The sequence below is a fragment of the Rhinolophus ferrumequinum genome, chromosome 20, assembly GCF_004115265.2.
Source record: "Rhinolophus ferrumequinum isolate MPI-CBG mRhiFer1 chromosome 20, mRhiFer1_v1.p, whole genome shotgun sequence".
Classification (NCBI taxonomy): Eukaryota; Metazoa; Chordata; class Mammalia; order Chiroptera; family Rhinolophidae; genus Rhinolophus; species Rhinolophus ferrumequinum.
The window spans coordinates 53,718,616-53,746,185 of NC_046303.1; the positions used below are offsets into that span (position 1 = coordinate 53,718,616).

At 36.5% G+C, this 27,570-nt stretch overlaps 1 protein-coding gene across 6 annotated transcripts in view; it reads left to right on the forward strand.

The window, feature by feature from the left end:
* The window catches only part of SUGCT (succinyl-CoA:glutarate-CoA transferase), a 719,436-nt gene that overhangs the window by 88,703 nt on the left and 603,163 nt on the right, over window positions 1-27,570 (forward strand). For 5 of the 6 annotated variants that reach the window (XM_033088468.1, XM_033088470.1, XM_033088469.1 and 2 more), the window contains exons 7-8: window positions 4,948-5,039; window positions 26,462-26,605. In XM_033088468.1, the coding sequence (XP_032944359.1) occupies window positions 4,948-5,039; window positions 26,462-26,605 (236 nt within the window). The remainder of the gene's footprint in view (window positions 1-4,947; window positions 5,040-26,461; window positions 26,606-27,570) is intronic. The other variant, XM_033088472.1, reaches the window with a different exon arrangement.

Sequence of the window (27,570 nt, forward strand, 5' to 3'; positions counted from 1 at the left end):
CCATGTGTGCTTGAGAAGAATGTGTATTTTGCTGCTGTTGGATGGTATGTTCTATAAATGTTTGTTGAATCCATCTGGTTAAGCATGTGGTTTAAGTCCAATATATTCTTATGATTTTCTGTCTGGATGATCTAACCATTATTGAAAGTGGGATATTATGCTCCCCTACTGTTACTATATTGCTGCCTCTTTCTCTCTTCAGGTCTGTTAATATTTGCTTTACGTATTTAGGTGCTTATATGTTGGGTGCATAAATATTTACGAGCATTACATCCTCTTGTTGGATTGACCCTTTTATTATTATATAATGACTGTCTTTGTCTCTTATTACAGTCTCTGTCCTAAAGTATATTTTATCTGATATAAATACAGCTACTCCTGCTTCCTTTTAGTTGCCATTTGCATGGAATATATTTTTTCATCCCTCACATTCACTCTGTGTTCTTAAAACTGAAGTGAGTCTCTTGTCTCACTTCAGCATATGGTTGGATCTTGTTTGTTTTATCCATTCAGCCATTCAGTGTCTTTTGATTGGACAGTTTAGTCCATTTACATTTAAAGTAATTATTGATAGGTATGGACTTACTATTGCCATTTTGTTAGTTATTTCCTGGTTTGCTCCTTTCTCTCTTGTTTTCTTCCGTCATGATTTGCTGATTTCTGTAGTGGCATGCTTAGATTGCTGTCTCTTGATGTTCTGTGTATCTGCTACAGGGTTTTGCTTTGAGTTATTACTATGAGTTGGCATAAAATATACTTACAACAGTCTATCTTAAGGTGGTAACAGCGTAACTTCAAATGTATACAACAGTTCTACATTTTTACACCCCCGACATTTTATGTTTTTGATGTCACAATTTACATCTTTTTATATTGTGTATCCATTAACAAATTGTAGTTATAGGCAGTCTTAATACTTTTGTCTGTTAACCTTTATGCTAGAGTTATAAGTGATTTACCCATCACTATTATAACATTAGAGTATTCTGAATTTAACCATATATTAACTTTACCAGTAAGTTTTGTACTTTAACATGTTTTAATGTTACAATTAGCATCCTTTCATTTAAGCTTGAATAATTCCCTTTTACATATCTTGTAAGGCTGGTCTAGTGGTGATAAACTCTTTCAACTATTGTTTGTTTGGATAACTCTTTATCTTTTCTTCAATTCTGAAGACAATTTTGTTAGGTAGAGTACTCTTGGCTTGTAGTTTTTTTCTTTTTCTCTCACCACTTTGAATATCTTATCCCATTCCCTTCTGGCCGGCAAGGTTATTGTAAAATCTGCTGATAGTCTTATGAGGATTCTCTTGTATGTAACAAGTTGCTTATCTCTTGCTGCTCTTAAGGTTCTCTCTTTGTCTTTAACTTTTGAAAATTTAATTATAATGTCTATGTATGAATCTCTTTAGATTCATCATATTTGGCACTCTTTGGGTTACCTAGATATAGATGTCTGTTTTTTTGCCCCCAGGTCAGAGAAATTTTTAGCCATTGTTTTTTTGAATAAGGCACTTCTGGGACCCTTATAGTGCATATATTGGTCTGTTTGATATTCCATAAGTCCCCTAAGCTAGCTCCACTTTTTCTCAGTTTTTTTTTTTGTTTGTTTGTTTTCCTTTTGCTCTTCTGGATGTATGTACTCCACTGTCCTGTCTTCTAATTTTTTTTTTTTTTTTTTAAGATTTTATTGGGGAAGGGGAACAGGACGTTATTGGGGAACATGTGTACTTCCAGGTTTTTTTCCAAGTCAAGTTGTTGTCCTTTCAATCGTAGTTGTGGAGGGTGCAATTCAGCTCCAGGTCCAGTTGCTGTTGTTAGTTGCAGGGGCACAGCTCACCATCCCTTGTGGGAGTCGAACCGGCAACCTTGTGGTTGAGAGGAAGCACTCCAACCAACTGAGCCATCCGGGAGCTCAGCTCAAGGTGCCATGTTCAATCTTAGTTGCAGGGGCAGAGCCCACCATCCCTTGTGGTTGAGAGCCTACTGGCCCATGTGGGAATTGAACCGGCAGCCTTCAGCGTTAGGAGCACGGAGCTCCAACCGCCTGAGCTACTGGGCCAGCCCCCTGTCTTCTAATTTGCTGCTCCTTTCTTCCATTTGATCTAGGGTGCTCTTGAACCCCTCTACTGAATTTTTCAGTTCAGTTATTTTACTTTTCAGCTCTTTGCTTTCTGTTTAGTACTTTAAATATTTTCTATCTCTTTGTTGAAGTTCTCTCTTTATTCAGGCATTGCTTTCCTTGCCATGGTGAGCATCTTTATAATTAAGTTTTATTTTTAACTATCAGGTAAATCACTTATCTCTATTTCATTATGATAATTTTCTGAGATTTGTCTTGTTCTTTTATTTAGAGCATACTGCCTTGATTTCTTCATTTTCCTTGACTTCCTGTGTTGGCTTTGTGCATTAGCTAAAATAGCCATCTCTCCCAGTCTTGACAGACTGGTCTCTGGTCTTGTGTGGGAGATGAGTCTTGTTGGTGAGCCCAACCAGAGGTCCTGGTTGCCTCTCAAACCTTTGTAATTGTCCAAGCCACTGTCTTTGCTCTTCATGCCTCTCAGTAGTGAGGGTGTAAGAAGACCCATCAGTGTCCCAAAGAGGGTGCTTGTGGTCAGCACCTAGATGCAGGCTGATTAGAAGCTGGGCCCCTAGGCAACAATTACTGAAGCTCGCAGTCACACTCCTTCTGGAGGGAAAAAATGGGAGACAGGCATTTTTGCCATCTCTCTCTGCACTGAGACTGGGTGTATAGCTGTGGGGGTGCTCCCAAGCCTGTTAAAAACTGCCTGTTTGTTTGCTGTAGTCCTGTGGGACTTGTGAATACATGCCAGGTTGGCAGTCAGAGCTAGGTGATGCAGGAGCTTATCCCTCAGGTAGTAGCTGTAAAAGTTGAGGAACAAGAGACACGTGTAGAAGTTCTTTCCAGAGACACTCTGGTGATGTGGTTTTATTGTTAGCATTGCTGGAGAGGTAAGGTGGGAGAAGTGCCGGTTGGTTCTCTCTGGTTCCGGGTAGCATCACAGTCAGCACGTAGAAGTGTGTTAATGAGTGTCAGGCCCTCAGGTAGCAGCGTATGAAGTACACCATCAAATGCTTACCAGGGAGAGACTGAGAGGCTGATGGTTGGTCCACCCCTTGTGTTCTGAGCCCCGGGGCCTAGCTGTGGTTCCAGCTCCAGCGCCCATTAACTACCTCTTTGTTTGTGACAGTTTTGTGACCCAAACTGCTGGCTATCAGCGCTAGTAGTTTTGGGGGCCTGTCCCTCAGGTGGGAGCCTAAAAACTGGAGCACTAAATGTGCTGTTGAAACCATTTGCTCCTGAGAGAAAGTGGGAGTTGGGAGTTCCATCCCAATTGTCTGACACTGTGGAGTGGGGTTTATGGCGAGAGTGTCTCTCAGCCTTTCCTCCCAATTTTGATGTGGGTATTTTCTCTTGCCCAGTATGTAGGAGTCATTCAACTCGTTTCTGGATTTCTCTTAGACGGAATTCCTCCATGTGTATCTGTAAGTTCAGTGTGGCCATAGCAGGAGGGAAAGGGCTGTCTGTGTTGCCATTTTGCTCAAGAACAGAGCAAAACGAAATAGGAAAATCCTCTTTGGTTTCTTTATTAATTTACTTTCTACCTATTGGTTGTTTTTTTAAAAATTGTTTTTTATATAACAAGTATTTATTTATTCATTCATTCATACAATAAATGTTATTGGATTCTATTCTAGATGGTGGGGATACAACAGTGAATTGAATGGAAAAAGAATTCTTGGAGTATATATTTTCATAGGGAGGAAGCAAAATAAATTAATAAAAACTACGTTATATATCTTGTCACAGGGGCTATGAAGACAAGTATAATCAGATAAGGGGAATAAGAGTGAGAAGTGAGAGTGCTCTTTTCTAAGAGTTCTTTGGGGAAGGTCCCTCTAATAAGGAAACAGGTGAGTGCAGCCGTGCAGGACGGAGGGAGTGAGGTATGTGGACAGACGGAGCCGATGGCAGGACGGTGCTCCAGGTGGCTGGAGAAGCGAGCAGAGGCCTTGAGGCACCCACCGCTTTCCTGATGGTTCTAAAGCAGAGTATGCAGGGAGTTTCGGCAACTAGCTGATGGGCATGGGAGGCTTCTCTGCTGGCCACTCTCTGATTGGCACACGGGGTTTAGCAACAGACTCATGTAGCTCATGATGTAACTAACCTTGTTATTCAACAGTAAGCGCCAGGGCTGAGGAAAGCAGGAGAAAATACTTGTTGTGTTTTCTTGATTTTTGCTGATGCCAAAAAAAAACAAAAACAAAAAGGTATGCTTTCACTGTCTCTGTAATCTACAAAGCACTGTTAGATGTAATCTTTTATTTATGTTCAAGATTTTAATCATTGTTTATATTTTCTTTGTATACTTGAGATAATATGCAAACAGAACCTGGGGGAGACATTGTTTTGTTTTCCTTTGCGTATTGTTTGGTATAGAACAAGAGTAGTAAATACCCGCAGGAGTCGGTAAGGTAAGTGAAATGAGGAGTGAGGATGAGGCAGAAAGGAGTGAGTGGTGGAGACCTTGCAGACTTGGAGAATTCATGCCCTGTGTAAAGGGAGAGCTGTTACTAAACTCTCATTGTTGCCATGTAAGAATGTGAACCTAGTTTGAATTTACTTTCTGATTTTTCAAGAAAAGCCATAAATTTTCATTTTTTGGTGCCATCTCCTGGTTTTCAAACGTTAGAAACTAAATAAAAACATTTCAAGACACTTCAGGCCAGACAAAACATTCGTGCAGGTGTTTTGCGAAGCTTCTGGGGTACACACTGTAATTAATGTTTACTGCCTCCTTCAGGGGATGTGTAGCTATAACAGTAACCAAATGCTGCAGGATTCCTGGATACAGATGGTTGTAACACACCGTTTTATTGCTGCTCTCCTGCATGGTGCTGAGTATGTCTGTTCTCGTTTTAGGCTATGGCCAGACGGGTCCACTGTCTCAGCGAGCTGGTTATGATGCGGTGGCCTCCGCTGTTTCTGGCCTGATGCACATCACAGGACCTGAGGTACATACCCTTCTTCAGACGACTCATAATTGTTTTCCCCAGGCGTTCTAAAGGGAGTCACATCTTTACTCACCCATAGGCTTATAGTTGAGTTACTTTTAGAAAGAAGCCAGGGAAAGTGAATGACTTGTTAAAGGTGGAAGTATTCATTATGAATGTGCTTGAGCCTAAATATCAATCTGGCCTCATGAAAAATAACACTCTTTTTATTTAGCAAGAAGCAATAAAGTATTAAACACAGAAGGTATTACATGTATTATATTATTCCTGCTTAAATAGACACATCCATGTGATTTAGGCATACTGCTTTTGTAGAATGACTGACTGGACTAGTCCACAGATGTCCATTCTACCAGAGTGCCTTCATGTGGCCTTCATGTTTCCTTTTCCTTCTTCTATATTTTAAGAGGTTATTTATTCAAAAATTTGTTACTTAACGCTTCAGGTGTGGTTGTATGTGATTGTTATATGCATTAGATTCTGACAATGAAAGAATTATTTGCTTTTATAATAATCTCTCTCCAATGATGATAGGTTGAGAAGTTCCTAAAAAGTATTTAAGCAACCAAAATGTGGTTGGTTAAATCAAAGACTTTTAGAAAATGCACTCTGGGAGAAAATAGTAAGAATGTCCTTAAATTAAAAAAAAAAAAATGTGTGAAAGCCCAGTAAACAAAAATACTAAGAGACATCCATTTCTAAAACAAATTAGATTGGTAGGCTTAAATTTTTTTTCCCCAGTAGGTGTTTCTTCCCTGAATCACTTTCTTCAGTTAATTCTTCAGAAAATATTCCTGCAGTATTAGGGTAAATAGGTAAAGTAACCCCAAGTGTTCTTTTTTAAAGCCTTCTTTTTTATGAATTTTAAAGCAGGCGTTCAGATTTCAGTGACTTGAAATATAAAGTCTTTTGTACTTTCTTTCTCTGCTGTTTCATTTTCACAAGTCTTAGAAAAAGATGTGTGTGGCCTTTCCTTAAACTGTTCAAGGGCATTGCTCTTCATTCTGTCCCTTGAGAGAATGGAGCATGGATCTATTTCCCTTTGCTCTATCCCACTGAAGTTGTTGTATGTACAAGTCATTATTGTGGGTGGTTTTATTTCAGAGCACTGAATTACATTGTGAATATATGGAAGGATCTGGGGCTTTTACATTTGTGTGTTCAAACGTGAAAATGAATGAACACACAAATGACTGAGCTGAAGGGTTGCTGTAGCTCCTACTGCACTGCACTCTGTCCTCTGACTGGTGACCACACTGTGCTCGCCGTGCCACCTACAAGTCAGTAACTTTATCTCTTGTGTTATCCTGCCTGGGCGAGCTGTGTTCTACCTCACCATAGATTGGGCGCTTACTATGTGCCAAACATTATTTCATATACTTTACATGTATTAAATTATATAAACAGTATTTGTTTCACATGGGACACATCTCCCAGTACTTAATTCATCGATTGAATGAGTGGTAGGGGACATGTGTTCCCTCTGTATACTGGGAGCTCTGGCAGACAACAGGGTGGGCACAATCCTTAATGGGAAAAACAAACATTAGCAGCAAATAAGCATTAAATACAAGTAAAAAGAGCTCTGAAGTACAGGGTGCTATTAATATATATCACAGCATGCCTCAGACCACTGTAATACTCCCAAAAATCTCTGCAAAGTGTGGTTCAACAGCAAAGGATAAAAGCAGATTGAAGAGAATCAGGTCGTGCTTCAAGTCACCCTTGAAGGGGTTGTTTTCCTGTTATCAGCGATATAGATCACAATGTCCCAATCCTCTGCAGAGGGCGCGCAGGAGGGGTCAGCTCTGAAAACCCTGGTGTATATTTTCACTAGCCAGTGCAGACTCACTACTGCCAACTACCTCATGTGACATAGGAACGTTTATCTGGCTACACAGCTGTGCATTTGTGCTGTAGCTTAACTCCATGTTGTCATGTGACTGGTGGGAACCCAGGCTTCTGTACCACTAGGAGGCTTCGCCACATCCCCTTGTACGGTGTACCTAGTGGTTTCGGGATGGTCATTCAGGGAAGGCTTCCCTGAGGACCAGATAGTTAAGGGGGGATGCAGTTGGACATTAGCCTGGTGATGAGAGGGCAACACCATGCATGACATCCAAATGCTGGGAGTCTGGAGACTTAAGAGTCTGGGAGACTTAAGGAGCCCAAGGAATGCCAGTGTCATCTGATGGTTGTGAGGTAGCAGAGAAGGGCAAAATGAGGTTGAAGAGGTAAGGAGTGGTGGCTGAACTTACTATTTATGAACTTATTATATTAAGAGTTTGAAGAGAAGAGAAGATACATTATTATATAGACATATTTTTAGTGATGATCTAATATATTTCTGCTTGGAAAAATGGGTGATGTTCCCAAAGTATAGACAAGTATTATGATGAAAAAACACAAATTGCATATGTTTTCTATAACAGAGTATTAATACCATTTTCTCCCAAAGGGGCATCACCTAAATGTATAATATAGGATAAAATTTATGATGAGATTTAAGCAAACTAGTTACAATTGACTTCCACTACATCTAAAGTCTAGCCTTTTAGGTGTGCTGTGGTGTTGTCAGGTAAGATTTGTGTTTGATTAGGGAGGAAAAGAGAACTGATATTGAGGACCTGTGCTGGGCTAGCCTCTTGCTTGGTGTTTTACACATGCTGTTACATGTTTTGATCCTCACGTTGATCCTTCCAGGTAGGTGTTGATAAATTCTGTAGCTGAAGCTTAAAGCCTTAGGTCACTTGCCCATAGTGCCCAGATGCATAAAACACTGAAGCCAGACGTGGAACCCAGGTCTGCTTTACTCCTTCTAGCTATACCATATCCACTCTCCGTGCTGCCTGAAGAGCGAGTCCTGACTTCTGCTGTACCTGCGTCTTGCTACTGTGCACTACTGATACAACAGGGTACAGGGGATTGAGCAGGCCATTGGGTGTCGTGAGAAAAGACTGACCTAAGTCCGGAGGCCTGGCTCCATTTAATTCACTCCTATGTGATGTTTACTGGCTGCTGAAAATGGGCCCCAGGAGAATATGAGCCTCAGAAGACCATGGTCTTTGCTTGGTCAAAGCTGTATCTGTGCCTAGAACAGAGCGTGGCACTTAGTAAGCACTTAATATATGTGCTGAGTGAATGGAAAAGTGAATACCTGGAACTGTGCTCTGTGATCTTGAACATCTCATACAGCTTCTCTGTGTTTCAGTAAAGTAAGTGTGTGAGCATCACTTCCAAGTATGTACTACCAATGTAAGGTAGTACACTAAAAATCAGCACTTGCTTGGCTTATCTGCAGGTTCCTCAGCTGCACCCTTGTAGATACTGATTTGTGGATGGAGCCCTTGGTATGCATATTTAATGCTGGAGATGGTTTGTGGGTCACACTTGGAAGCTTTATGAGAGGTGTTATTATTAAAAACACCTTTGCATTGGAAGTAGACAGCAGGTATTTTTTCAGAGACTCTGACAGAAGTTAATGACTTATTAAGGTCTGTATATTTAAAGTATAATATGTGTTTCAAACAAAATTATATTCCCTCATTTTTTTATGTTCATGGCTCTATGCTAACCGTTTATTATTCATAAAGGATATCTATCTATCAACTTTTTTAAATGCATAGTGGTTGGGAATGAAATCAGTGAGTGAATATGAGAGATTCTGGAAAGTAAATGACTCAGACATATGTCATACAAGTACATGTTCTAAGTAACAATTCACCTGTAACATCAAGAAGAGTTACATTGGTAAATCAATGAACAAAGATGGATTGACCGTATGTATATAATATTGTATTAGATACTATAAGGAATTTAATAAATTGCTCTATAAGTAACAATTTATTTGACGAGTTTAGATTTATACTCATGGAAAAATTAGAAAATAATAGAAAACTGTATAAAGTTAAGTACTTGTAGATCATTATGTAGCAAACAATATAGAAAACTGTAAGGTAGAAAAGACCTCTAACAAGGATCAACAACCTTTGAAAGCCTTTGAGTTTTATTATCTTAGAAGCCTGGGCTTAGAAGCCTGTGTGTGTGTGTGTGTGTGTGTGTGTGTGTCTACATATGTGATGTTTGCAATGAAGGAAGTTCTTCGCAAGCAGCTGAGAGGGTTAGATATATGAGGGCAAATTAGTATGGTGGTAGTTGTCAGCTATTTCAGTGAGAACTTCCAGGGTGGGGACAATGTCTTAGTCAACTTTATGTCTTCGTGTCCAGTACAATAGATGCACTTAAAATGTTTTTTAACAAAATTTAATTAATAAAATCTTTAAAATATAATTTATGGCTCTAATTTATGGGATCTGTTGGAGAGAACTTATTATGACTTAAATAAATAAAATATAAATGTGGCTCAGTGATGGGATTTGAGTTGAATGGTACCTGGAAGGATGAATGGGATTCAGATGGTTTGAGACATTCCTAGTGGAGATTGCACTGTGAGCAAAGACGGAAGCAGGAAAGAATGAGGCATACCTATGGAAAAGCAATAGGCCAGTTACGGAAGAGCTGAGTTAAGGTTTCAGAGTAGTGGGGAAAGTTGGTTGAAGCCATACTTGGGAAAGTCTTCAAGGTCAAGTAAACAAGTTGGGATGTTGTTTGCTCACAGTGAAGTTAGGGAGATTTCTCAAGAGGAATGACATGATGAAAGCTGTTCTTTATAAAATTAGTTTGGCTCATGTGTGCAGGATGAATTAAATCAAGTTTACAAGTAAGACTTCTTAGATATTTATCTCCACTTTTAAAAACTGAGGAAACACAAATAACTATGCAAAAAGAAAATGCTCTTACATTGTTGTCCAAGGATACTGTATTATATTTAATTTATATTTAATTTATTTTTGAAGAGGTAGTAATACATTAACATAATACTAAATCTACAAGAAACACAAATATGTTGTCTATATGCTTTATCATACAAACCAGGACTCTTAAGAGTGGAAGGGCTCTCTATATGATAGCATTGAGTAATAAACCAGGCTTGTTTTTGTCACCCTATCTAAGAGTCGACAACATTAATCTTCTTTCCTCTGCCCCTACCCCACCTTCTTCTCTTCTCAGAGACAATCAGTGCTATCACTTTTCTTTTGCATCCTTTTGGAAATATTCCTTAAAAAAACAAGCAAAATAGTCCTTTCTCATTTTTTAAAAAATGCAATTGGTAATATACTTTCTCAATTTTTAAGAAGTCTGATTAAAATGAGGTATAATATCTGTACAATAAAGTGAAAAATCTTAAGGGCGTGGTTCAATGATATTTTAAAGATATATACATCTGGATAAACACCTTTTCAAGATATAGCATATTTCCATTACTCCAGAGAATTCCCTCATACCCTTCCCAAGAATTACCACCTCCTCTTAGAGATAACTACTATTTTGACTTCTACTGCTATAGACTAATTTTACCTATTCTTGAACTTCTATAGATAGAATTCTACAGTATGTACTTTTTTATGTCTGGCTTCTTTCGCTCAACATAATGTTTTTGAAGTTCATCCTATTTTGTGTGTATCAGTGGTGTGTTTTATTGCTGTAGGCTGTATTAACATACCACCGTTTAGCCATTGTTGTGTTGATGAACGAGCTGTTTCCAGCTTTTCTCTATTATGAATAAAATATCTACAAACATTCTTTTGAATGTCTTTGGGTGGTCATGCACAGAGCAGAAGGGTCACAGGTTAGATGCATATTTAGTTTTAGTATACTGTCAGTTTTACAAAATGGTACCCGGTTATACTCTACTAGCAATGCACGAGAGTTTTAATTATCTTCCGACTTTTGACAATGCTAGTGTTTTTAATTTTGGTCATTTTGGTAGGTTGGTTTGTTGGTCAGCAGCTCACAACAGCTCTTGCTGGCTGCCGGCCAGTTATGGTGGCTCGGCAGCCCACCGGCAGCCCAGCTCCAGGGAGAGCTGTTGTTCACAATTTTAGCTGTAGAGGGCGCAGCTCACTGGCCCATGTGGGAATTGAACCTGCAACTTTGGCGTTAGGAGCTCGGCGCTCCAACCACTTGAGCCACCAGGCTGGCCCAGCTTTAGAGTTTTAATATTCACATTTAGGATTACATAAACTAAATATTTTATATTGTATTTTATTTCATTTCATATATCTTGGAGCTTTTTCTTTATCAGTATACTTGCTCTTATTGTGTCTATATCTATGGATGTACCATAATTTATTTAACCATCCTCTTCTTGATGAGTATTTCGTTTCTTTTTTATTATTTTGCTATTAGCATAAGACTACAGGGAATATTTGCATACCTGTGTTCTTTCTCACATGTGTCATTATATCTACAGGAAAAAAGTCCCTAGAAGAGGAATGCTGGGTTCATTTGTACTTTCAATAGATACTGACATTCCTGAGATTGAACCAACTTACATTCCTATCAGCAATGTCTGAGAATAAAGACCTATTTTAAATATGAAATATAGTACAGTTGACCCTTGAGCAACACAGGTTTGAACTGTATGGGTCCACTTACAGGTGGATTAATAGGTGAGAAAGTGGAGGCACCTAGGAGAAGAATCTACAACTCTGAGTTCAGAGTTTCAGCCATTAAATGGAATTTCCTTCACGTAAGGGAAATATTACTTTGTGAAATTAATATGTAAATGTCGCTATAAAGCACAATTTTAGCATCAGTGAGTGGTTTGATTAGAGTGTGTGTTTAGAAGGTTCATATACTGTGTAGTTCCAGAGTCTGTGCCCATAAATGTGAAAGGAGTGGCTGTGGTGACTGTGTTCTTGTACATTAAAATCCTCTTTTGATCTGAATATACCAGTTTTTGTTCTCCCTGATGTCCTTTGTACTTCTACCATTTTCCTACCAATTAGGGCTGAAGCCACCTACTTAGAAAGTTTTAACATTTTTGTTGTTTTATAAGTAATTAGGTTGATTAATATAACTAAAGAAAAAAATGCTTAGTGACTTTTCAAATTCATACCTCTTTATTGAATATCTGTCCAAATTGATTAGTTTCTTATATACTTTTTTGTTTTTAACCAAAGGAAGGTTTTAAATAATAACTTAGAAAAACAGATAATTTTTTACTTCCTCCTTTCCTCCCTCTCTTCCTTCCTGTTTTACAGTATATTTCATTTGGCAGACTCTGAAAATAGTGGGAATAGATATGGAAAAATGAATGAAAATGTTAAATAGTCTTAAATCGTGTCTGGGAAATAATGCTTGGTAATTTTTTCATTTTATAATATAGGATACTGTGATGTAACAGAAACACCTTTACAGGTGATTTTCCCCCTGTAGTTTTTGTTTTCTTTTTATCTAGATTGCATTATTTTTAAAAAATAAAAGGCACTAAAACATTTCTGCTACTAGAAATTGTCATTTTATTTTTTAAAATAAATAATTTAGGTTTTACTTTTTACTTTTTATTTTTAAAAATACTTTATATTTACATAAAATTTGCAAAAATAGTACACAAGGTTCCTATACGCTTCATTTATACCCTTCTGCATTACCCTGTACTCACTACCCTTTACCACTTTGTAATGTTAACACTTTATAAAACTGGAGTACAATGATCAAAACTAAGAAATTAACACTGGTACAAGACTATTAACTAAACTCCATATGTACTTTATTCACATTTCAGTAGTGTTTTCATGAATGTTCAGGGTTTACCTTTACTGAGTACTTGAATACATGAATGAATACTGGGGAATGAAAGAATGTAAGAAAACATCATTGATAACAATGACGGTGAAGAAATACATGAATGTATATGGAAAGTGAATAATTGGGAAAACTCTTAGTACTTTCATTTTATACTTTGTCCTCCCACTATAACTGTGTGTTTTCAGTCTTAAGTAGAATCTTCCTTTTCTTATACCTTTGTTGATGAGAAATATACCTATTTTAGTTTTACAGGAAAATCATCACAATTTGTTCTTATAAAAGGGTTTCATTAATTTATTAAAAGAGCTAAATGCATTTAAAGTAGTTCGTAAGTGACCATGATAAAAATAAAAAAAATTCTACTCTTAATTTCTAGAACTAAAATTTAGTAAAATAAAAATATTACTTAATTTCTAAAAGTCTACATGGCAGTTTCAATCCATTTCTTTCAGTAAATTAGGATGGGATTCTACGGCATACTGGTTAACAAATTTAGTTAATTACCCATTTTTCCTGAAATGGAAGTTTACTAAATATTCTGAGTGATGAATTCCTATATCTATTGACATAAAGAGACAGTGCCACTCAATTTCTCCCAGATTTGAGAAGGGACACATTGTTTTGTATTGTCATGGTGGTAGGACTCCAGCGGAGCTTCAGATATGAAAGGGGAGTTTCAGTCCTTGTGTACACACAGCTGCTTCTCGGATTGTGTCTGATTGTATTATACCTGGGAATACTTAGTCTCTTCAAAGCCACAGTGTGGTTCTCTGGGGTTTCCTGCTGGCTAAATGGTAATTTATTTTCATTTCCTTTTTCCTCTGGCATGCTGACAATTCTTCGATGACAGGAATATGATTACGAGGGATTTCCAAAGTATGAGCATAGCTATCTCTGAATTATACTAGAAAATGAATGGTACATCTTTAGTTATTGGTACCAAATAGCCTTTATACAAATACAAATTCTACCAAATACAAATTCTTTAGCAGGCCTTTAAAAAAGACTTTTTGTTAACTTTATTTTTATTTATTTCTATTTTTCTGTTTTGTTTAATTACCAGCATTATAATGGTATTTTAAAAAAGAAAACAGTTTCATGAAGATGTAGTTCATATGCCATACCAGTTACTCATTTAAAGTACACAATTCAATGGTTTTTAGCATAGTCACATAGTTGTGCAACCATTAATCACCACAGTCAATTTGAGAACATTTTATAACCCCCCCCCCAAAAAAAAAAAAAACACCATGCCCATTAACAGTACTTCCTATTTCCACTTCCTCCCAGCCTCTGGCTTTACTTTCTGTGTCTAGGGTTTGTCTTTTCTGGACATTTCATATAACATGTGTCCTTTGATGACTGGCTTCTCTCACTCAGTATAATGTTTTCAAAGTTTTTCCATGTCGTAGTCTGTATCAGTACTTTATTTCTTTTTATTGCCTAAAATATCCCATTGTATGGCTATTCCACACTTCATTTATCTATTTATCAATTGATGGACGTTTAGGTTACTTCCACTCTTAGGCTTTTGTGAATAATGCTTCTATGAAAATTTGTGTGTGTTTTTTGTGAGGACATATGTTTTCATTCTCTTGGGTATATACCTAGAAGTAGAATTGTTGGGTCATATGGCAACTCTATGTTTAACATTTTGAGGACCCGACAGACTGTTTTCCATAATAAGTACACTGTTTTACAACCCCACCAGCTACGTGTAACAGTGTTGATTTCTCCACATCCTTGCTAACACTTGTTATTATCTTTTGTCTTCATGACAGCCATTCTGGTGGATGTGATATGGCATCTCATTGTGGTTTTGACTTGCATTTCCCTAATGACTAATGAAGTTGAGCACCTTTCATGTGCTTAGTGGTTATTTATGTATCTTCTTTGGACAAATGTGTATTTAAACCCTCTGCTTATTTTTAAATTGGGTTATTTGTCTTTTTATTGTTGAGTTTTAAGCTCATTGTGGTTTTGATTTGCATTTCCATAATGGCTAATGATGGTGAGCACCTTTTCATGTGCATTATGGCCATTTGTATATCTTCTTTGGAGAAATGTCTGTTCAAATCCTTTGCCCATTTAAAAAATGGGTTATTTGTGTTCTTATGATAGAGTTGCAAATATTCTTTCTAAATTCTGGTTATAAGTTCCTTATCAGATATGTGATTTGAAAAAAGTTTCTCCATTCTTTGGGTTGTCTATTTTCTTGAAGCACACATTTTTAACTTTAATGATGTCCCATTTATCTATTTTTTTCTTTTGTTGCTATTTGATTTCATATCTAAGAAATCATTGCCAAATTCCAGAACATGAGGAATTACTCCTTTCTTTTCTTCTTTTCTTTTCTTTTTGTATTTTTATAGTTTTAGCTCTTATGTTTAGGTCTGAGGTCCATTTAGAGTTAATTTTTATAGAGTGAGGAGGTGGGGTCCAACTTAATTCGTTTGTATTCTTTTCCCCATTTTTTTTGGAAAAGACTATTCTTTCCCCATTGAATTGTCTTGGTACGCTTGTCAAAACAAATTGAAAGTAAATCTGAGAGTTTCCATTGTCTGTATATTTGTTTTATACCATGCTGCCTTATTTACAGTAGCTTTATAGCAAGCTTTTCTTTTTTTTTAGATTTTTTTTTTAATTGGGGAAGGGGAGCAGGACTTTATTGGGGAACAGTGTGTACTTCCAGGACTTTTTTCTAAGTCAAGTTGTTGTCCTTTCAGTCTTAGTTGTGGAGGGTGCCATTCAACTTCAAGTTGTTGTCCTTTCTGTCTTAGTTGTGGAGGGTGCAGCTCAGCTCCAGGTCCAGTTGCCGTTGCTAGTTGCAGGGGGCGCTGCCTACCATCCCTTGCGGGACTGGAGGAGTTGAACCGGCAACCTTGTGGTTGAGAGCCCACTGGCCCATGTGGGAATCGAACCGGCAGCCTTTGGAGTTAGGAGCACGTAGCTCCAACTGCCTGAGCCACCGTATAGCAAGTATTGAAATTGGGAAGTGCAATTCTTCCAACTTTGCTCTTCTTTTTCTAGATTGTTTTGGCTATTCTTTGTCCCTAGTATTTCCATATGAATTTTAGGATTAGATTTTGTTTCTGCAAAAAAACGCTCCCAGGATTTTGGTAGGTGAAATTTCATTGAATCTATAGATCAATTTGGGGACTATTGCCATATTAACAATGTTAAGTCTGATTCAGGACAGTTGGATGTCTTTCCATTTATTTAGGCCTTCAATTTCTTTCTTTTTCTTCTTTTTTTTTAAAGTTCTCAGAGTATAAGTTTGTACTTTTTATGTTAAATTTATTTCTATATATTTTATTACTTTTGATGCTATTGTAATTGGAATTGTTTACTTAACTTCATTTTTGGTTTGTTTATTGTCACTATGTAGAAGTACAATTTATTTTTATATATTGCCTTGTATCTTGCAAACTTGCTGAACTCATTTTTTAGTTCTAGGAGGTTTTTAGTGACTTACTTAAGATTTTTTATATACAAGATTATGTCATCTGCAAGTAGCGATAGTTTTCCTTCTTACTTTCCAGTTTTACTTCTTTTTCTTCCCTAATTACATTGGCTAAAGCCTCCAGTACAATGTTAAATTGAAATGATAAGAGCAGTAATCCTTGTCTTATTCCTGATATTAGGGAAAAGCATTTAGTTTTTCACCTTTCTGATGTTAGCTGTATTTTTTTCACGTATGGCCTTGTGAAGTTGAAGTTCATTTCTAGTCCTAGTGTACTGTGTATTTTATCATGAAGGATGTTGAGTTTCATTAAGTACTTTTTCTGCATTTGTTGATTATGTTGCACTTGTCCTGTATTCTAATGAGATGGTAGTGTTACACTAACGGATTTTCAAATATTAAAGAAAGCTTACGTTTCTGAGAAAATCCCAATTGTTCATGTTGTGTAATCTTTTTTATATATGGCTGGATGCTGTTTGCTAGTATGTTGTTAAGGATTGTTTTGTGTTCACATTCCTAAGAGATACTGGTCTGTAGTTTTATTTATTTATTTTTTATGTCTTGATGTGGCTTGACCTCAGTATATTACTGGCTTCATAGAATGAGTTGAGAAGTGTTTCCTCATCTTCCAGTTTTTGGAAGCATTTGTGAAGAAGTAATATTAATTCTTCTTTAAATGCTTGGTAGATTTCACCAGTGAAACTAAAAACCACAGCCTAAGCTTTTATTACTCTGTTGGAACCTTTGTGATTACTAATTCTATTTCTCTACTGGTCATGTTTATTCATTTTTTTCTATTTATTCTTTATCAGTTTTTGTAGTTTGTGTCTTTCTAGGAATTTGTCTGTCTCATCTAGGTGATCTAATTCGTTGGCATATAATTATTCATAGTATTTCCATATAATTCTTTTTATTTATGTTAGGTTGTTTAGTGATGTTCCTTCTTTCATTTCTGATTTTAGTAATTTGATTTTTCTCTTTGTTTTGCTTAGACAGTTCAGGTAAAGATTTGTCAATTTTGTTAATCTTTTCAGGGAGCCAACTTTGTGTTTTGTTGACTCTCTCTATCGGACTTCTACTCTCTATTTCATTTTTTTCTGCTCTAATCTGTATTATTTCCTTTCTTTTGCTTGCTTTGGGTTTAGTTTTTTTCTTTCCCAATGTCTTACGGTGAAAGGCTAGGTTATTGATATTGTCTTTCTTCTTTTTAAATATAGGTATTTCCAGCTATAAATTTCCCTTAAATACTGCTTTAACTACATCCATAAATTTTGTTATGTTGTGCCTTTATTTGAATTCATCTTAAAATGTTTTCTAATTTCTTATGTGATTTTTCTCTGTTACTTTTTGGTGTTTGGGAGTATCTTATTTACTGTCTACATATTTTTTTTTCCAAAATCTGCCTTTGTTGTTGATTTTAATTTCATTGCATTGAGATCTAAGGACATATTTTGTATGAATTCCTTTTAAATTTATTTCCGCTTGTTTTGTGGCCTATGATATGGTCAGTACTAGAGAATGTTCCATATGCACTTAAGAAGAATGTACATTTTGTTGTTGTTGGATGGAGTGTTTTATAGATATCTATTAGATATACTTGGTTTATGGTGTTAAAACCTTTTGTTAAAACCTTTTATTTCTTTTTTTAATCTTTTATCTAGTTCTTCTATTCATTATTCATATTTGAGTATTGAAGTCTCCTATTATTCCTGAGCTATTTCTCTCTTTAAACTTGTCACTTTTTGCTTTTTGTGTTTTGGAGGCTCTATTGTTGGGTGTGTATTTGCTTATAATTGTTATATCTTCTTATTGCATTGACCCCTTTTTCATGACAAAATTTTTTTCCCTCTAGTAACATTCTTTTTTTTGTCGTATTTTTCCTGACATTAGTAACAGCTACTCCAGCATTCGTATAGCTGCTGTTTGCATGATATATCTTTTCCCATGCTTTCATTTTCAACTTATCTGTATCTTTGAATCTAAAGTGTGTTAGTACCTAGTAAAATAAGACCGGGTCTTATATTAATTTTTGCTCGAAAAGACGCATTAGAGCTGATTGTCCAACTAGGTCTATTTTTGGGGAAACACGGTAAGCCTGTTTCAATTAGTGTTTCACTAAAATTATGTAGCAAAAATGGTCATTTTTAACAGTGACAATATTCTCTCTAATATATGGGTGACTTAATGTTTGTTTAATGTTCATTCATCTCACATTGTTATTCTGGATAATGTAATAATGTTTTTAGAATATTTATCAGGTATAGTCTCCCCTTTTCAGGAAATTAAAGTAAAATACAAAGGATTTATTACACTATTTATTCCTATTGGTCTGAAAAGCAGAGCAGATATGATTGAATTCATTTTTGTAGTGAGAAAGCAGATGTCCATAAACTTAAACATAAATTTGAGTTCGTTACTCACGGTTTTTTTTTTTTTGGCATTCAAGGTGAAATTTTTTTTTTTTAAGTTTATTGGGGTGACAATTGTTAGTAAAATTACATAGATTTAAGGTATAAAATTCTGTATTACATCATCTATAAATCCCTATAAATCCCTATAAATAGGTGAGCATCTATTGTGTGCTCACCACCCAGAGTCAGTTCTCCTTCCATCACCATATATTTGATCCCCCTTACCCTCTGGTAACTACTAAACTATTGTCTGTATCTATGAGTTTTTGTTTCTTCATTTGTTTGTCTTGTTCTTTTGTTGCTTTTGGTTTATATACCACATATCAGTGAAATCATATGGTTCTCTGCTTTTTCTTTCTGACTTATTTCGCTTAGCATTATACTCTCAAGATCCATCCATGTTGTCACAAATGGTCCTATTTCATCTTTCCTTAACCACCGAATAGTATTCCATTGTGTATATATACCACAACTTCTTTATCCATTCATCTATCGAAGGACATTTTGGTTGTTTCCATGTCTTGGCCACCGTAAATAAAGCTGCAAGGAACATTGGAGCACACGTGTCTTTATGTATGAATGTTTTCAGATTTTTTTGGTAGATATCCAGGAGAGGGATTGCTGGGTCATATGGTAATTCTACTCGTAATTTTTTGAGGAACCTCCACACTGCCTTCCATAGCGGCTGCACCAGTCTGCATTCCCACCAACAGTATATGAGGGTTCCTTTTTCTCCACAGTCTCTCCAACACTTGTTACTATTTGTCTTGTTGATGGTAGCCGTTCTGACTGGGGTGAGGTGATATCTCATTGTGGTTTTTATTTGCATTTCTCTGATGATTAGTGATGTTGAGCATTTTTTCATATGTCTATTTGCCATTTGTATGTCCTCTTTGGAGAAATGTCTCTTCAGGTCGTCTACCCATTTTTGGATTGGGTTGTTTGTTTTTTTGTTGTTGAGTTGCATGAGTTCCTTGTATACTTTGGATATTAGCCCTTTATCGGAGGCACTGTTTGCAAAAATCTTCTCCCATTCAGTTGGTTGCCTCTTTATTTTGTCGATGGTTTCTTTTGCTCTGCAGAAACTTTTAAGTTTGAAGTAGTCCCATTCATTTATTTTAGCTTTTACTTCCCTTGCCTTTGGAGTCAAATTCATAAAATGCTCTTTGAACTCAAGGTCGGTAAGTTTAGTACCTATGTTTTCTTCTATGCAGTTTACTGTGTCAGGTCTTATGCTTAAGTCTTTGATCCATTTTGAATTAATTTTGGTACATGGTGACAGACAGCAGTCCAGTTTCATTCTTTTGCACTTGGCTGTCCAATTCTGCCAGCACAATTTATTGAAGAGGCTGTCTTTCCTCCATTGCATGTTTTTAGTTTCTTTGTCAAAAATTATCTGTCCATATTTATGTGGTTTTATTTCTGGGTTCTCAATTCTATTCCAGTGATCTGTATGTCTGTTTTTCTGCCAATACCATGCTGTTTTGATTATTGTAGCCCTGTAGTATAAGGTAAACTAAGGGAGTGTGATACCTCCAGTATTGTTCTTTTTTCTTAAGATTGCTTTGGCTATTCGGGGTCTTTGTGGTTCCAAACAAATCTGATGATTTTTTGTTCTATTCTTTAAAAAATGCCATTTGGATTTTGATGGGGATTGCATTAAATCTGTATATTGCTTTGAGTAATATGGCCATTTTACCTATGTTGATTTTTCCAATCCGTGAGCATGGAATGTCTTTCCATTTCTTTCTGTCTTCTTCAATTTCTGTTAAAAATGTCTTACAATTTTCAGCATATAGGTCTTTCACATCCTTGGTTAAGTTTATTCCTAGGTATTTTATTCTTTTTGCTGCAATTAGAAAAGCAATTGTTTTTTGTATTTCTTTTTCTGAGATTTCATTGTTAGTATATAGGAGTCCAGTGGACTTTTGTATGTTGATTTTGTAGCTGGCAACTTTACTTTATTTGTTGATTGTTTCTAATAGCTTTTTGGTGGAGTCTTCAGGGTTTTCTATATATAGCATCATGTCATCTGCAAAGAGTAACAATTTAACTTCTTCATTCCCAATTTGGATGCCTTTTATTTCTTTCTCTTGCCTGATTGCTCTGGCGAGGACTTCCAACACTGTGTTGGAAAGCAGAGGTGATAGGGGACAGCCCTGTTGTGTTCCTGAATGTAGAGCAAAGGTCTTCAGTTTTTCACCGTTAATTATGAGATTAGCTGAGGGTTTGTCATATATGGCCTTTATTATGTTAAGGTATTTTCCTTCTATATCTATTTTATTAAGTGTTTTAATCATAAATGGATGTTGTATCTTGTCAGATGCTTTTTCTCCATCAATTGATATAATCATATGATTTTTGTCCTTTATTTTGTTTATGTGATGTATCACATTGATGGATTTGTGGATGTTGAACCATCCTTGTGCTCCGGGGATTAACCCCACTTGGTCGTGATGAATAATCTTTTTAATGCATTGTTGTATTCAATTTGCTAGAATTTTGCTTAGGATTTTTGCATCTGTATTCATCAGAGATATTGGTCTGTAGTTTTCTTTTTTTGTGTTGTCCTTACCAGGTTTTGGTATCAGGGTAATGTTGGCCTCATAAAATGAGTTGGGGAGTACTGTCTCTTCTTCAATTTTTTGGAAGAGTTTGAGCAGGATTGGTATTAGATCCTCTTTGAAGGTTTGGTAGAATTCACTAGTGAAGCCATCTGGTCCCGGACTTTTGCTTTTTGGAAGGTTTTGGATGACTGATTCAATTTCGTTACTGGTGATTGGTCTGTTTAGATTTTCCAGTTCTTCATGGTTTAGCCTAGGACGGCTGTATGTTTTTAAGAACTTGTCCCTTTCTTCTAGGTTATTGAATTTGGTGGCATATAATCCTTCATAGTATTCTTGGATGATCCTTTGTATTTCTGTGGCATCCGTGATAACTTCCCCTTTTTCATTTCTGATTTTGTTAGTGTCTTCTCTCTTTTTATCTTAGTGAGTCTAGCCAAGGGTTTGTCAATTTTGTTAATCTTTTCAAAGAACCAGCTCTTTGTCACATTAATTTTTTTCTATTGTCTTTTTGTTCTCTATTTCATTTAGTTCTGCTCTGATTTTTGTCATTTCCTTTCTTCTGCTGACCTTGGGTTTCATTTGTTCTTCTTTTTCTAGTTCTTTAAGGTGTCACATGAAGTTATTTATTTGGGATTTTTCTTGTTTCTTGAGATAGGCCTGTAATGATATATAAATTTCCCTCTTAAAACTGCTTTCACTGCATCCCCAAAATTTGGTAGGATGTATTTTCATTGTCATTTGTTTCTATGTATCTTTTGATCTCTCCTCTAATTTCTTCTTTGACCCGGTCGTTCTTTAAAAGTCTGTTGTTTAATCTCCATGAATTTGTGTTTTTTTCTGTTTTCTTTTTGCAGTTGATATCCAATTTCAAAGCCTTGTGATCAGAGAATATGCTTGGTATGATTTCAGTCTTCTTAAATTTGCTGAGGCTGATTTTATGTCCCAATATGTGGTCTATCCTTGAGAATGTTCCATGTACACTAGAAAAGAATGTATAGTCTGATGTTTTAGGATGAAGTGCTCTATACATGTCAATTATGTCCATTTCATTTAATGTGTCATTTAGGGCTGCTATTTCATTATTTGTTTTCTGTTTGGATGATCTATCCATAGCTGTCAATGATGTATTTACGTCCCTTAGTATAACTGTGTTTTGGTCAATTTCTCCCTTTAGTTCTGTTAGTAGTTGTTTGGTATATTTCGGTGCTCTCTGATTGGGGGCATAAATATTGATGACTGTTATGTCTTCTTGTTGTATAGTCCCCTTTACCATTATGAAATGTCCATCTTTGTCTCTTGTTATCTTTTTCACACTGAAGTCTGTTTCATCTGATATTGGTATGACTACACCTGATTTTCTCTGGATACCATTTGCTTGGAGTGTCAGTTTCCACCCTTTCACTTTGAGTCTATGCTTGTCCTTGTAGCTGATGCGTCTCTTGGAGACAGCATATGGTTGGGTTTAGTTTTTTGATCCAATCTGCTACTCTGTGCCTTTTTATTGGTGAGTTCAGTCCATTTACATTTAGGGTGATTACTGATATGTGAGGATTTCCTGTCATTCTATCTTTAGTTTTCTGGTAAGGCTGTCTCTCCATTGTTTCTTTGCTTTTTTGTTGTTGTCTATTATTTCTGTGTGGTTGTATTCTATGATGTTTTCCTCTGTTTCTTCTTTTATTACAGTATATATTTCAGTTCTGGATTTTTTTTTGAGTGGTTACCCTTAAGTTTATGTAAAAGAAAGTTTGATATTTAGAGTATTCCATTTTCTTCAGCACACTTACTTTCTCCATTACCATATTCTGGTTCAGGCCTTTACTCTCCCCCTGTTTATGTTTTGGTTGGCACAAATTGTCCCTGTTGATGGTGGTCCAATAGCCTCCTTTAGTATTTCTTGTAGTGTAGGTCGTGTATTAGAAAATTCCCTCAGCTTCTGTATGTCTGGAAAGGTCTTTATTCCTCCTTCATATCTAAAAGATATCTTTGCTGGATGTACCATTCTTGGCTCATAATTTCTCTCTTTCAATGGTTTGAATATTTGTTTCCACTCCCTCCTGGGTTGTAGAGTTTCTGCTGAACAATCTGTTGATAATCTAATGGGCTTTCCTTTATCGGTTACCGTCTTCTTTTCCCTGGCTGCCTTGAGGATTCTTTCTTAGTCGTTGATTTTAGACAGCTTCAATACAATGGTCCTTGGAGACGGCCTGTTGGGATTGAGGTAATTATGTGTTCTATGTGCTTCTTGGATTTGAGGGTCCAGTTCTTTCCACAAGTTTGGGAAGTTCTCATCGACAATTTGTTTGAATATATTCTCTGTTCCCTTCTCTCTTTCTTCTCCTTCTGATATGCCCATTATTCTTATATTGCTCTTTCTGATGGAGTCAGAAAGTTCTTGTAGAGTTCTTTCATTTCTTTCAAGTCTCAAATCTGTTTCTTCTTCCATCCGTGTAATTTCCAGGTTTCTATCTTCAATGTCACTGATTCTTTCCTCCATCCGGTCAACTCTACTACCTAAGCTGGCTATTTCATTGTTAATTTCTTCTATTGAGTTCTTAATCTCCAGAAATTCCATTTGGTTCTTTTTTAAAATTTCAATCTGTTTCGTAAAATGCTCATGTTGTTGTTTGATTGTGTTTCTGAGTTCATTAAACTGCCTTTCTGTGTTTTCTTGCATCTCGTTGAGTTTTTTCAGAACTGCAATCTTGAATTCTCTGTCATTTAAGTCACATATTTCCATATCTTTAAGTTCTTTTTCTGGAACTTTTCACTTCGTTTCTGAGCTATCTTGTTGCCTTGGTTATTCATGGCAATTACTGATTTATTATTTCTCTTCCGAGACATCTACAGGATTGGGTTCTGCAACAGGTTGATAGGAAAAGGTCTTTCTTTTGTTTTCCAGGACTTGTTGGTCGAATGTTTTATTTTCTCTCCGACTGCAGCCTTTTTTTCTCTCTCACACGGTAGTGCTATGTTTTCTCTGCACTATTCCAGCTTCTCACACAATTGGGGGATTCCATGGGAGACGTGCTTCTCCTCTGTTAATAGTTTGCCTGGGTCACAGGGCGCAGTGTCTGTGTGGGTATGTGGAGAGCTTTTGAAGTTCCAAAGCTCTTCCTGCACCAGATTCAGAGTCCATGTGTTTCAGCAGTTCTGTTTACTCCTGCCGGAGGTATCTGCCCAGGTATGTGGGGACCGGGGCCGGGTGAGTTGTGAGAGGTGGCCCAGAGTATGGCGGCGACCGCCACCACAGCTGGTTCTGCTTCCACAGCTCCCTCCTCTTTGCCAGAACTAGTTGGGCTGCGAATCTGTGTCTTGTGGTCCACAGTTCTCAGAACAGCAAATATTCTGTTCTTTTTATCTGACACTGCTACTGTTCTATTTCTCGTATTCGGCAGGTGGGGTTGGGGCGAGCTCTGGGAGGGTAGGGAGGGGGCGATTAGTCTCAGTGTCTAAGGCTTCCTTTCTTTGCTTAGCAGTTAGGGCTTAAGCCACCATTTTCAGCTTTCTTCCCTCAGACTTTGCTCCGAGGTCTCTGCTGTGAATGTTGGGTTCAGCCGTATTATATGCTGACCCCTCAGGAGGAACTGTGGGCCATAAGCAGAGCCCTAGGAGTCCGAGTTCTTTCCTCTCCCGTAGCTGCGGTAGTTCTGGGATGTAGCGAGCTTGGAGCACTGAGATAGGTCTGCGTCCTGCGCCCCCACGGCTCCGTCTCCACACTTCTCCCTTCCCTCCTCCCCCGCTTGCGGGATTCGCCCACCTTTAGGTGAATTCAGTAGTGGGCCTCTTCGTCTTGCCTGTCTGCTGTGCAGGGAGTCCTTTGTGGAATTATAGCTGTTCCATTTGTTGTAAATTCCAGGGGAGATTTCCAGAGGCTCACCTCACGCCGCCATTTTGATGACGTCTGTGTTTCTCACTGTTAACACATTAAATAATCTTAAATCCCAATGACAAATTAAATTCTAAATTTACTGATTTCAAACTACTACAATACAAGTTTTGCCAATAATGATAGTTAGAAAACTGCTGGAAGTTTCCAATTTTCATGGCATTGTTTTCCTTGCACTTACTTGCTTTTAACGTTATTTAGTACTGTCATAAAATGATTAATATAGTTTATGTGTGGACTGCAGAAAAGGAAAAATTAGCTTCTGTAAATGAATGGCATAATGAGTCAGGAAGTGAATGAATGAATGTATCAATGAGATGAAGTGTTAAATGTAGGTTTTTTTAGGTATTTGGTGCAATGAGAGCCTTAGCAGAATTCAAGGTAGTGAAAAATAGGAACTGTCAGATATAACTGTGACTGATAATGATGCTGATGATAATTTCGAAAGCTAATTTTTATAGGGTACTTAACGTTTGCTGGGTACTGTTCTGGTATCTTTACATAAATGGGTCAAGGATTGGATTGTCGAATCAGACTGACATGAATTGTGTATGTTAATCATAATCAAGTTTTACTTGTAATTTCAAGGATACAAGCAATGAAAAGACACAGGAGAAGCAGAAAGAAGTCCTGGAAATTGAGAGAGGTCCCCAGATCCTTTCTTCCCACAACAGACAAAACTTTCCATGTCAGAGCAGTAGATAAGATTTCTAATGAAGTACATGGATTACTTCATACAAAAGAGAAGAATACTGCAGGCTGTGAAACATCTCCATTTTATACTCAGATAATTGCATAGCTTATTCCCCATACCCATAAATCATATCTGCTATACTTTTTAGACCAATAGGAATTCTAGCTTTGTTTGCCATAGTAAGTTAATAATTCTAACTCAGGAGTATCCTGATAAAAGTCTTATGTGGGTAAGTTCTTTCTTTTTTTTTTTTTTTTTAAAGCAAATATCATCAGTATATTTGCCAGTTATTAGCATGCTTATAAGGATATTACCCCTTCTCGCCCCCCCCACCCCCAGCCTTCTCCCCAACATGGGAAAAATATACTACTTTAACTCTTTCCTCGCCAACAGATTGACTCATTTAAATTCAAGTTCAATTATTTACCTTTTCAGTATAAACAAGATAAAATATATTAAGAAGGAACTTCAGACATGTTTAAAAAAATCTTTTACTTCGTTTGCTTTGGTTTAGTTTGGTTGGTAGAGGGTGGGGTGAGAAATACAGTAAATATACAGTAAATATAAATACATCCTTACCACCAACAGATATCCACAATAGTAGTTTATTGTATTTCGTGCATGTGTGTGTGCGTGTGCACGTCATATGTAGTTCTTTCCTCTATTTGACCTTAGAATATTTGAGAAATAATAGATGGTTTTAATTTTAAATTTTCTCTGTTTTTTTCCAACCCAAATCTTAAATTAGGATGACGATCCAGTTCGTCCAGGAGTGGCCATGACTGATCTTGCCACTGGCCTATATGCATGTGGAGCCATTATGGCTGGATTGATACAAAGATATAAAACTGGAAAAGGACTGTTCATTGATTGTAACCTACTGTCATCTCAGGTACCAATCCAAATAACATTTTAGATGGTGGTGTAAAAACATGTATCTGGATTATATTCTTTCATATCAAATTCAGTGGGTGCATCTGTAAAAATAGAAACAAAACAGGAAACACCAAAAAGCTGTTTTTTTTTTTGGTGTACTTAATTGTTGTCATATTAAAATAAATGGACCATGAAGATTTTGTTGTATGTAGACATTGCTGTTGAACTAGATTTTAAGGACTGTAATTAAGTGGGTCTATTACTACTTGTAAAATGAGAATACAGTTGTTTCTATTTTATTGTAACATGAATTTGTAACTTCTTTACCTTTTTTTGTGCCATGGACCCTTTGGGTATTCTGGTGAAGTCTGTAGACCTTTTCTCAGAATTATGTTTTTAAATGTATAAAATGATATACTTAGGATTACAAAGGAAGCTAATTATATTGAAATGTAGTTATTTCAGTGTAAAAACTAATTTTGTGTTGTACCATATATGATTTTTTATAAACACATCAAACCGCAAGATATATCAGTGGGTCCAATAACTGTTGCAGTTTTGAGGTAGTGTTGAATATTAACGACATTTAAGATACATGCAATAACTGTAATATATGACAATGTATATGACGTTTATTGGTGATGAAGTCATAGGTACTGCTAATACTCCTGTGGTTTGTTGCCTACATTCGTAATTGAAGAAAATGCTAAACTTTATTTAGATGTTGATGAAAATAAAGATATATATTTTTTCCATTCAAGTCAATTAGTTCCCAGAATTCTTTCCATGGAGTCCAGGTTACCTGGTTTAGGTAGTTATCAGTTATGTTATGCTAAATACTAAGCTAGTGGAATAAAAAGGTTAACTCACTGTCAAATGGACATTTTACCTCTTTTTTACTGGAGCAAAACCAGCTGCTATACCATATATGGAAGTTGATTCTGACTAGATAATTTTTCAGGGATAGAAAAAAAGAAAATG